Genomic DNA, 12795 nt, shown 5'->3' with positions numbered 1-12795 from the left:
GCTAGAAGGTAACAGAGTCAAAAATTAAACCAGATCTAATTCTAGAACTTGAGCTCTCATTCCTAACATACGCTGCCCAAGAACAAAACTTAAAACCACCTACAATCCCACCAACCACATATACCCACTGCTAACACGAGCATTATCTCACCAATCCCACTCTCTCCTGACTTTCCAACCAAATCTTGATTCCCTTGCTCTTTAGGCAACCCATGTTTTCCCTATGAATGTATATATTCAAGTATCTATACAAATACATATTTGTTAAGTTACAGAAAAACATCATGGTATATACAATGTTACTGTGACAAGAAACTGAGGCACCAAGACATTATATGACATGTTCAGGATCATATGACTAGCAGGGGAGAAGTCAGAACTGAAACACATACATTTAACTAAAGATGATCCTAAATCTTTACATCTTTTCCCCCCGATTATTCAGAAAACACTTTAACATCCTGTGGTATACTTCAGGATTACCATTATAATAATAAAAAAAATTAGTTAACATTTATGAGCATTTTACTATGAACCAAGCTTTCTGCTAAGTGTTTTATATTTATTAATCTGATTTAAGATTATTACTCCCATTTTTACAGATGAGGAAACTGAAGGTCAGAAAAGGTTAAGAGTCTTTTCTAAAACCATACAGCTAATGAACAGTGCCCTAAGCAGAAAAATTAGAGTATAGGATGAATCTGTTCTTTTAGCTTGGGAATTGTTTTTATTAAAATCACTGATATAAGTTCGTTACCCTAAAAACAGACTACAGCTCAGCTTCATAGTTAAAAACTGAATTTTCTGCTTTTTAATTTAAGGATAGTTAAGGGGTATCTATGGAATTTAAACAGTAATAGAATTATGGGCAATCTATTTCTGGGCCACATTGTGTCCACTTGAAGAGTTCAACAATAAATTCTGCTTCTGACCCTACACAAACCACTTAAATTCTCTAGGTCTTAGTTTCCGCACTGTAAGACGATTATCAAGCACAGTTCACTTACCATCCGCTACACTCTGGTAGGTCAGTTATGTAACACCATCAATCATGTCCATGGTTTCAAGTAAAGAACCAAAACATACTGTTTACTTGTGTTTTTCTCACATTTTCTGCATACAACAAATCTGATTTTGAGGAACAGTAAAACTTAAGTTAGGTATTTTAGAATCTAATGAAATGTAGACTGAATTCCTTAATTTATTAAACAAATATTCTGGATTGACAGCTATGTCCCAGTGTAGCTTTCCCTGGACTTTACAGACCGAATATCTAGTTCTGGTTTGATCCACAATTTCCTTTGTGGAATCAACGTTAAAAACTATGTGTAAGTACACAGGTACAAAAGGACAAACCAAGAGACATATCCCTTTCTTAGACACAAAAGCTTTATTCTTCCAACCTAAAATACAGGCATCAAAAGGCTGGAGTTTAGATAATACAGAAACAACATCCTGAATAATGCCTCAGAGGTCAACAGCGGAGGAAACCCTACAGACTTCCAGCACTATTCACTGGACTGCTTGTAAGCAGCCTGCAGCAGTCCTGTGACCAGCTGCTCCTCCAAGTGTGCAGGTTGCATCATCAGCTTCAGCAGCACCTGGGAATTCTTGAGCCAAGCAAATCCTCAACCCAACCCAGGGTTACTGAATCAGAAATTCTGACGGTGGGCCCAGAAATCTGCATTTAAACAAGCCTTCCTGGTAATTCAAAAGCATGCTAAAATCGGAAAACCACTGCTGGAGAACCTCTGGTTTATGACTGTTGTGTCTGTGAGATACACTGTTTTCCTAAATTTGTATGTGATCATGAATAAAGCAGATGGACAAGAAGAACAATAGATTTAACTGCATGATACAAATATAAGTATACAATAAAATATCTCTGTTCTGTTAACATATCCTATGTAAGAGAAATTAAAAAAGAATGGATTATTTGTTTGCTTTGTGAGTATACTGGATTCATCTGGTTATTGTGAAGTATTGGTACATGAAGAAGGTAATAGCTTCAACTCCCAGGTCACTAATCTTATCTCAGTAGAAACTTATTTTCAGAGAGTTTAATAACTTTATTATAAAAGAGTAAAAGAGTAAGAAGTTTCTGTGCTTTACACCTTTCAGATAAGAAATGGAGAGAATGAGGAGCATGGCATTTAACATTTTGGCACATGTTTTAGTTTCTTCCCGGCTTTCTGAAAATCTAAACTGAAGTTTAGTTTGGTTCAATTCCAATTCAGCAAAGATTCCTATTTGTGGGAAACATACATAAATAATGTGGATAAGATTTTTCATAGTGATTCAGCACTGGCATTGCCACAAACAGCAACTACCTTGCCTTCTGCCGATAATAGCTACATTAGATTAAAGATGTCAGATAGGCAATCAGGAAGTGAAAGATTAGTCTCCCTGACATCCTGACTTGCAAATCTGGAAAAGAAAAGGCCTCTGACGGTTTCTCTGCCAAAACTCAAGGCAGGGATAGGGAATTAGTACATTTATTTAGTTTTTTATACTAAAATTTGCATGAAGAAATGCAAAGCACACTATTCCACTGCCCAGGCAGTGTGACAGTACCTCAAAACATGAAAAAGATTCTTTTGACAATGTGCTACCGTGCCATTTAAAGAGCTATTCTGTTCCTTTTAGAAACAGAAAAGCTGGTTCCTAATATATAACCGTGCTTGTTTTAAAAACAGTCCTCTACAACAGTGGATGAAGCCCAGGATTCTGCAGCCTCAAAATAAAATCCCCAAGGTGTTTCAATATTTAAAACTGATTCATACAATCAATTTCTCTGATTAAGTTTGGCCCAGGTTTTCGCCTATTTTTTTTTTTTTTTGAGACATGTCTCATCTGACTTCAGAGCTCTATTATCCTGACATTTCAGATTAAAGCTATTGACACATTCCCTAGAACTAAAAATTATTTTATTCTGCTGACCCCTAATGCTGTAAATATGTAGTGGTTTCATTCTCTGTGGTTTAGCATCAATTTTAATGAGCAGGAATAAACAAAAGACCTAAAACCAAGTCTTCTAAGGCCCTCTACGAAAGCTCTGGTCTGTATCCTCAACTAGATCTTTGAACATTTCTGACACATCTCTATAGACTCACTGTAGAGGGAGTGTAAAGGACGTTGCCAGGCAACTCATCTTGGTTTGTAAGAATCTAGGCATTGATAATGACTCTGTCTCAGCCTGGATCCCACAAGAGAAGGGTTTTAGTGAACTCCCACACGTGCTCACAGCCCACAGGCCATTCATGAGAAGAGGTATTTCCAAAAGTGAATGTCCAGGAGTCCAAATTGGGAACCTATAAGGTTTCTTTTCTAATTTAAATTTAATGTTTCCAACATCACAACTATTTTTTGTAATTGTCCAGAAATCCAACAGGGATTAGAAAAAGTGGGTCATAGATAAAGGACTAGTGTTAAATGAACCTTTTTATTCATATCTTTAATATTCTTGTTTGCACATGGCCAAAGCAGTATTTCTTCAAGTATCTCAAATCACAAAAATCACCCTGAAAACTATCTACCAAAATTATTTTAATTCCTTTGAAAATTATCCTTGAAATGGTTTTCCACACTTAACTCATTATTCTATCAATATTCAAAAAGGATATTCAGTAAAAACTATGTTCTAATATGGAAAATATGCGATCAGTTGCAAAAGGGGTTACGGATACATTTTTATGAATAATATACATGCTAAACACTGCCCTGCTGGACGGGCCTGCTCCGAACCTCCCTCTGTCAAAGCAGACACTTCGCATGCGTGCTTACCAGGACAGTATGCATCCACGTCCAGTTTCTGAGCTGAAGCGAGGGTTGGTGAGCCAAGCTCGGATTCTGGAATTCGTGGGCTCTCAACAAACTTTGCCTTCCTCAGAGGGGCTAAGGACAAAAAAAGAGACAGAGAGAGAGGGAGAGGGAAAAAGGAGAAAGAGAAAGAAAAGAAAACAGAAAGTAAGGAAGAAAGAAAAAGAAAAGAGAAACAGGGAAAGAGAAGGGAAAGAGAGAAACACAGAGGGGTCATGAGTAAGGGGAACAGCAGGCAACAGATGGAAGCACTTAAATGAACGACACACTCTGTCAGACTCAGATCAGGTTACCCTAGTTTTTTGTGCCAGAAAAAAAAATTTACTGCATTCTTCATAGAGGAGATGGGTCTTGTTAAGAAGTCACTGCAAACTGGAAGAGCTAAAATCTAATATTCAAAACCGTGAGCCTCAGTTGTAACTATCTATTACCTTTAGCTACTTTCTCTCTATAAAGCAAAGAGCTTTTTATTTTCCTTTGCCACTGAATACAAGTATTAACTGAGGAAAGTATAGGGCTAAGTTTTAAAATTTGTTTATAATTGTAATCAAAGGTTTTCTTTATTCAGAAATAACTACTATAACAGTTGTGATAAATACCATAACTAGGATTAATCCACTTAGCTTAAAAGGAAATCAATCACCTGACTGCTCAGCTTCTAAGGTAAAAAGTCAAAACTGCCAGTGGACTGAGGTATTATCTAGGCCATGCCAGTCTGACACTGGATGCTACAGGTAAAGTAATGTGATTTAGTTACACATATAATCACAAGGTCTTCCCCTGGATTAGTAATATTCTATGCCATGGAATCCATTCATTCTTATAAAGAATGAAATAAAAAGCATACTTCACAAATGGGAAGTTTTACTTATTAAAGGCTTGTATAAATTCTATTTATTGATTTTTGGGGGAAGAGTTAAGGAACACTAGTGATATACATTTAAATAATCACTTTAATACATTAAAAGTTACAATTATGAAGATTAGTTTGATACTCTCAAGCTGAGTTCCATTAAATAAAGTACAACAGGGTGAAAGTGCTTAGCATAACACTGGCTTAAAAGTATCAGTTGAATCTGAAATTGAGTTGTATGTGTTTTATTTATGTCATAACTATAGGTGTCCAAGACATGTGAGTGCTTAAGATCACATTACTTTTTTCAAAAGTTTCTGCATGTTCTTCAAAATCCTCATCCATTACTGATCCACAGAGGATTCTAAGTTATTCCTAAGAGACCCTGTAAAAAGTAATATAAAACTTTGTCATTATACTGGCCAGAATTCTTCTCTATTTTCTCTGGAGGATAAAAATAATGAAGTATTAATAAAATACAGAAAGTACTTTTGAAATGTGCCAATACTCAAAACCTACAGGCAACTAAATCACATTTTAAATCTTAAGATATGTATGTATATTTTAAGTGTATGTTAAAAAACAAAGTAAATCTTGTTACTGTCTCCATAGCAACAAGAGCTAAGGGTGCTAACAGTATGGTTCTCTGCCAAAAGCAAGCTTTAGAATAGCAGAGCTCTCACCTCTGCTAAAACTGTAATAATTGCGCCTATTTTTAAGTCACTATCGCAAATGAAGATCTCAAGTGATTTATATATGCAGATCTGCAGGCTACTAATAGCCACTAGAGTCTCTTTCATTATAATCTCACCAACCAATTCAAAAATAATGAAACATTTTATTTATCCAGTATTGATTTGTATAGAAGAAATTACTATAATTTAATTCTAAAAGCTATTAAGTCCTTTACTAGAATTTTATTATTTTATTTTATCATAGCAGCAGAATACTATTTTACCTGCTGAGTTCTGACAAAGACAGCATTGGTCCCTGCTCAAGGGATACTATATATCTAAAAATCTTAATAACATTTTTTTATAATTAAAATAGTAGACGGACAGAAATTAGCAACTTAAGGTAGATATGTAAGGAAGAAACTGAAGGATGGCAGGAGCAATGTATAAGGGGGGGTATGAGGAATGTATAAGAATTATGAGGTGGAGTCAAGGGATTAAAGCAGGATCCTAGAGATCTGTGAAGCTCAATGCCAGGGTGACGTCTCGATTTTCCCTTCTCAGGAATTCCAACTGAGGTTACCTTTACAGCTCACAGACGGCATTTGATTCTTCTTTCCTACCTACATACCTATTGTCATCCATGGGATACTATACATGTGTAATAATGACTTTACATGATTTTTTAAGGTAGATTATAATGTTGCTCTCATCCAAATTATAAAAAAGCTAGTGCTATCTGTAAATTAATCAAACACAGGAGGTACAATATAGGTATGACACATTATCCATAGTCTTAATACTACTCAGTGGAGAACATAAAAGGTCAGTTGGAAGACTGGACACAATATTTTGCTCAGAAGCCTAGAATTTCAATATATTTCATCATAAAAAAATGACATATAAGATGAATTCAGCTGGGTACACAAATTCTGTGTCAAAAGGGTTTACCAGATAGTTTTTAAAAAAGTGGCTGAAATGAGATGGGTAGGAGGATTCTAAAACCAAACCAGGTATTTTACTGTGACAGAACATGGTAGTATAGTAGTGAGGGGTTGGGTAGCATAGGAATTAAGGTCTGGGCCCTAAAACCAGAAAGCTTAAGTTAGATTCCATCTCTTCTACTTTTTCCTAGCTGAGAATGTTTCTCTAAGTTTCCTATCAGTTATTTGGACTTAATAACATTACCTACATGTACCATGGGGGAATTGTAAGGAGTATACTAATTAATTAAAATAAATGCTCATGGGGCACTTTGGTGGCTCAGTCAGTTAAGTATTTGACTCCTGATTTCGGCTCAGGTCATGATCACACGGTTCGTGAGTTTGAGCCCCAAGCTGGGCTCTGCGGAGAGCGCAGAGAAAAAAAAAATTTTAATTAAATAAAATGCTCAGAACAATGTGAGCACATAATAAATCCTCTGTAAATGCTAGCTGTTTTTGCTGTTGTCATCATCACCACCATCACACATTCAGCATGATTTGGAAAGTCTGAATTGCGTGTGTATTGGGAGGGGGATTAAAACAAAGACCTCTAAGGTGTCATAGGGGAATGACACGAACAGTGATATCACCAACTTTTTTTTTTAGTTGAGAAGGAAATAATATTGAAGAAAACATGTTATAACTTAGAAGGTGGCAGACTACCCAAACCAAAAAGGCTTAGGTTAGACAATGAGAAGTACGTGCGTAAAAAAAAAAGAAAATTACATAGTATGATTTATACCACTGGTTCTCAAAATGTGCTGACCGGCAGCAGAGCATTATTTGGGAATTTGTTAAAAATGGAAATGATCGGACCCCACCTCAGATCAGCTGAATCAGAAACTGCGGAAGTTGGGGCCCAGCACTCTGTGTTTAGCTAGCCCTCCAATGATTCTGATACACGCTAAAGTTTGTGAATACTGGATTAAAGAAAAGTATCTATAAATACCTCATCGTAGCAGATCAGTAAAGGGCTTTCCTAAGAAAAAAGCTGTAATAAGATATAAATCAAGGCCTCATCTCTAGGAGTATTAATGTATATGGTACAAGTTAAGGTTTTGTATTTTTTTTCCAGTCACTATTTTAGCAGTATAACTGTTGTGTTATGTTTTGTTTATTTTTTAAAGAGTCCCAAGTTATAAGTATCCATCATGTGGGGCCTATTTTGGAGAGGGAGAGCATATTTTCTATACTAATTCTCTCAAGATCCCTTGGGGAGGAGACAAAGGGGTGGGCAATAAACACAATCAGATATATCACACAGGAGTGTTAATGGTGAAAGAGAAAAATCTGCCTCTGTTGGTGCCTCTGTAAACTGGAGCGTTGTAGACAATGTTGCAGCACACCTAATCCAAGCAGGTATAAAGGCATTAAAATAAGGATTTTAAGTAACTGAATAACTACTAAAGTATATGTCTTCGATGAAGTTTTCAAAGCAGATGGGAATTTTTAGGAAGGAACTGGCACCAGACTCAAATAGTTATGGGAGATAGGTCTGCAGGGAGACCAAATCAAAGCCAGGATCAGGAAAATGAGAACTGAAGGATACATTTAAGATGAGAACAAACATAAAGTACCAAGAAACTGTTTCCACAAAGTTGGTTTTACAATAAAAAGCATATTCAGTAAAATTAATCTAAGACAAATTAATTGTCAAATGTGAGAGCACAGCAAAAAGATTATAGCTATAAGGGAGAAAAAGAAATACAAGGCATCAAGTCAGAGAGGAATAAGTAAAATTATCTCTGTTTGCAGATGACATTCCTTAAATGAAGATGAAGATTCTACAATAAAACTGAGAATAAAACAAACTGAGCAAAATCGCAAGGTCAATACATAAAAATATACTAACAATGAGCAATCCCAGAATGAAATTAAGAAAACAATTTAAAATAGCAACAAAAAGAATACTTAGGAATAAACTTAATCAAGGAAGCTTAAGACTTGTACACTGAAAAACTACAAACTGTTGCTGAAATTAAAGCCACTCATAAAGGGAAAGACATTTCTTGTTCATGGATTCAAAGACTAGTACTGTCAAAATGGCAATACTTCTCAAAGTGATCTATAGATTCAATGCAATCCTAATAAAAGTCCCAATGACATTTTTTGCAGAAATAGAAAAATTCATACTAAAATTCATATAGAATCTCCAGGAAACCTGAATAGCCAACCCAATCTTAAAAAGAACAAAGTTGGAGGTCTTATACCTCATTATTTCAAAATTTACTATAAAGCGTACTATCATCAAAACGTGTGGTACTGGGCCATAAAGACAGAAATAAACCTCGTGGTCAAATGATTTTACAAAGATACCAAGACCATTTTATGGGGAAAGGATAGTCTTTTCAATAAATGGTTTTGGGAAACTGGATATTTACATGCAAAAGGATTAAGCTGGATCCATATCTACCCCCTATTAAAAAATTAACTCAAAATGGATCAAATACCTAAATGTAAGAATTAAAATTCTAAAACTCTTAGAGGAAAACACAGGAGTAAAATGTTTGAACTGTAGAACTATTAAGGAAGTTGGAGAAAAACAGTGGAAAATTGACCTGGAAAGGGAAAACTGTATTTCAAACAGTTTTTAACAAAGCTTTCACAGGCAGAATCTTACATGAATGTTTGTAACATTTTAGCTCCTAAACATTTATTAGAAAATAAACCTTTAGGTACCATGAATTTCCTGAAGTGGAAGCCTGGGGCGGGGAGAGAAGAAGGAGAGATACTATTTGTGACACTCTTTATTTCCTCCTCCGTAACCCCCACTCAATGCTGGGTTTAATTAATTACTGTTCATGATTGTGCTTAAATGACACAAGCAACACCTTGAAGAAAAGAGGATGCCAAATTTTAGGATGCTAAAATTTATATAACAGTTTATTTTATACTTTTATTCACATTTTTACCTAAACTCATTCAAATTTCATGATTTTTCTATGAGGAAAACATTAACTCTGTTGTAGATGGGAAAATAGAAACCATAAGATCTCTTACCCAAGATCACAGTATTTAAGTGGTAGATTACAAAACCATACCCAGGTCTTTTGATTTAGAATTTTATAGTTGCATTAACAATATTGTTCTTCAAGGTATGGAACTCATTTTAGCGGGAGATTATTTTAAATGATCTATAAAATTGGCAGTAAATAGCAGTGAATTACACAGTATGGTGGGCTGTCCTAGTGCCTACCAACATCCTAGTTTCTATTCTCTTCTAGGCACAGAGGTGACTGCAATTGCCAGCTCCTGTGAAGTTTAGGACTATGTGACTGGTTCTGGCTTATGAAATGAGAACACAGGTGACATAGGCCCTGCATGATATAGTCTGTCTCCTCCTCTGACATAAAAATCAGAGAAGTCTTCTGTTGAGATGGTACAGATACAAGATTGAAGCAGCTTGAATTGCTGGGTCACTATATAAAGAACAGCTGTCCTGGAGAGTTGCCCAGGCTTGCTGGGTAAACTAGAAATAGACTTTCATTGTGTTAAATACTGAGATTTTTAAGGGTGATGTTATGACAGCACTGTCTAGCTTATTCTGACTAATGAAATAGTGATAATGTTATTCCTTTTTTCAATTATGTTTCCATCCTTCTAAATAGGTCCAGAAGAAAATTTTAATACACTAATACTAGCTAATCCTCCTTGTTTTGGGGTTTTTTTCTTCGTTTTTTTTTTTTTTTTTTTTTTTTAAGTAGGCACCACAGCCAGCATAGAGCCCAGCACAGGGCTTGAACTCATGCCTCTGAGATCAAGACGTGAGCTCAAATCAAGAGTCAGATGGTTAACTGACTGAGCCACCCATGTGCCCCAGCTAATTCCCCTTTTTAAGAAGGAGGGAAAAGATTTCAGTATCAGTGCCATTTGTAGGTAAAGTGTTTAGCTATAATTAATGTTCTGGTTAATATTATAGTTACAGCATGTGATACTGACTTTCCAGTCTATTAATATATATTTTCTTTTAAAGTAAATTTATCTAAATAAAAGCATGGAGTTCAAAAATATTAGGTAAAAAAGTCTGGTTGTAAGTATGGCAAAAATCATGAAGAAACTATGCCAATGAATGAAACTTGAGAAACATGCACTGTACTAAGCTGCATCTCAACTGGGTAACTAATTTAAGTCTCTATTTTCCTTCCATTCTGTGTTGAGATGGGAGTGGTATATAATCACACTATAAATGCAGTTGCATTTAAATTGGTATCCAATATGAAGGAATAGAGCTGATGAAATATTTTTAGGTAATAAGCACAAGCTACTTTAGTCATAATTGAGATATTGGCTAGGCATTAAAGATAATAAGAGACTCAGGAGATAACCGTTATAAATGGTGAAAATAAGCTAAAAAAAAAAGACTTCTCATATGAATAGATTTATGGTCATTTGGGTAATCTAGTTATTTGATTAGATAATCAGAGCAGTCTCCTCTTAACATTTTTTTTTTTTTTGCCATCTTTTCAGGAGGGCCAATCCAGTTCTATATACTTGTAACAGCCACTGATCGCATGGTCAGAAGTCAAAAGTGAGAAAAAGGCCTTCCTCAGCTGCCATTAAGGTGCTCAATCCTTTGAGGAAGCTAAGGCCAAGGTGAAGTTAGGACCTCACTTCAACGAGCAACTAGCACCATGCCTGACAGCATCCGCCCATCATTTGCTTGCACCATGGCCTCTGCCTTGGGAGCTCACCTGCATCTACTTGGCCCTCATCCTGCATGACGATGAGGTGAAGGTCAGGGATGGTAGTAAGATCAAGGCCCTCATTAAAACAGCTGGTGTAAAGGTTGAACCTTTCTGGCCAGGCTTTTTTACAAACTCCCTGGTCAACATCAACACTAGGAGCCTCATCTGCACCAGCAGGAGGTCCTGTCCCCTCCACCACAGCTGCCCTAGCTGAGAAGATGAAAAGTGAAAGTGAAGAAAGAAGAATCTGAGGAGTCTGATGATGACGTGTACTTTGGTCTTTTTGACTAATCCCTCCTTTGTAACATATTCAATAAAAAGCTAAACTCAAAAAAAAAAAAAAAAAAAAGAAGGTGGGGAAAAAGGCACAGAGCGCATCAGTTATACATAGTACACAACCTCCAAAGAACCTACGTGCAGGGTATTGTGGTATCCTTAAACAAGTGTGGTATGTCAATACAGAAAAGCTTTATCACTCTGTTAAATTGACAGTAAATCAAGAGGTCGTGCTTACATGTGATGGGTGCTTAGTGGGTTCTAACAGTCATAGTTTCTAAATTGTATACCACACTTCCAAGTATGTGAAGGGTGTCTCATCATGCTCATTCATCAAACATGGCGCAGAAAGAAAACCTTGAACATTTGCCCCTGATTATTTAGAAAAGAGAAAAGGAAAGGTGGAAAAGATGGAGAAGGGGAGAAAGTATTTTATTTCAGGGAGATGGAAGAAAGGATACAGATTGATAGGGAGATCGAGATAGGATCTAAGAGTATATAGATTAAAGCAGCCCTTCCAATGGTTCAAGCACAAGAGCCAGCAACAGAACCTAAAGGAAGAGAGCAGTGTTTTCGTCTTAACAAACTGGTGTACACAACACACTGGTTGAGAAAGACCCAAGTCTCTCAACTCACTTACGTATTTGTAAAAACCGTCCTCTCCCATACATACATCACACAGTCACAGTACAATCATGTTTCTTCCTTATGCAGGGTAGGCCAAGAACTAAAATCTCAGTGGCTTAATACAACACGATAGAGTTCTCACTCAATATGGGTGTTCAGTAGGAAGCTCCTTATCCTAAGATAAGCCTCAAGTTTTCTTGTGGGTTCTCCACATCAAGCTAAAAACCAGAGGTCAGAGGTCAAAGGGGGGAAGAATTGCATATGTGAAGGTTTTATAGCCAGCTGGAATTTGTATACATTATTTATATTCTTATTGTTCAAAATTCAGTCACATAACACACCTACCTGCACAAAAGGCTGGGCTATATAGTTTACTTGTGTGTGGAGGAAAGGGAATACATTTTGGTGAAAACATATTATTCTTTGCTATATTCTACATCATAGCTTGGAAATTCATGAAAGATACAGAACTAATGAACAAAGCAGCAAATTCTGTGTAAATTTAGCCTTCTTTCTTTTAAATAAGCTGAACATACGTCGCCAAAAGTTAGCCTAAATCTATATATTTTTTTCATTCAAATATAATGCTTTAGATTATAGTGCCTAGAATACTGTCTGCATATGGTAGCTGGTTAATAATTATTTGCTAAATGAACAGTATACAGTAGAAAATCAAAGCAAAGGCAAGCATTACAAATAAGAGTTTTAATAAATGATTTTAAAAGTGAGTTTTAAAAAACACTCATGGATATTATAAATGTTAATCACACTATAAATCACCTGAAAGACTCAGACTTTCATAAAACAAACATATAAATCATCATCATTATAATCACACTATAATCATTTAATTTCTAGCTTTAATGACTGGTTTATTT

The 12795-nt window shown here is 35.8% G+C and overlaps 1 protein-coding gene and 1 pseudogene across 14 annotated transcripts in view; one reads left to right on the top strand and one right to left on the bottom strand.

Moving 5' to 3' along the window:
* The window catches only part of TANC2 (tetratricopeptide repeat, ankyrin repeat and coiled-coil containing 2), a 365567-nt gene that overhangs the window by 170983 nt on the left and 181789 nt on the right, over positions 1 to 12795 (bottom strand). For 8 of the 14 annotated variants that reach the window (XM_053211751.1, XM_027047991.2, XM_053211753.1 and 5 more), the window contains one exon: positions 3784 to 3894. The exons of the other annotated variants lie outside the window; for them this stretch is intronic. In XM_053211751.1, the coding sequence (XP_053067726.1) occupies positions 3784 to 3894 (111 nt within the window). The remainder of the gene's footprint in view (positions 1 to 3783; positions 3895 to 12795) is intronic. 14 annotated transcript variants of the gene reach the window in all.
* Positions 10415 to 11305, top strand: LOC128313524 (60S acidic ribosomal protein P1-like; annotated as a pseudogene).

Source organism: Acinonyx jubatus, chromosome E1 (assembly GCF_027475565.1).
Source record: "Acinonyx jubatus isolate Ajub_Pintada_27869175 chromosome E1, VMU_Ajub_asm_v1.0, whole genome shotgun sequence".
Lineage (NCBI taxonomy): Eukaryota > Metazoa > Chordata > Mammalia > Carnivora > Felidae > Acinonyx > Acinonyx jubatus.
This window is presented reverse-complemented; position numbering and strand designations above follow the sequence as displayed.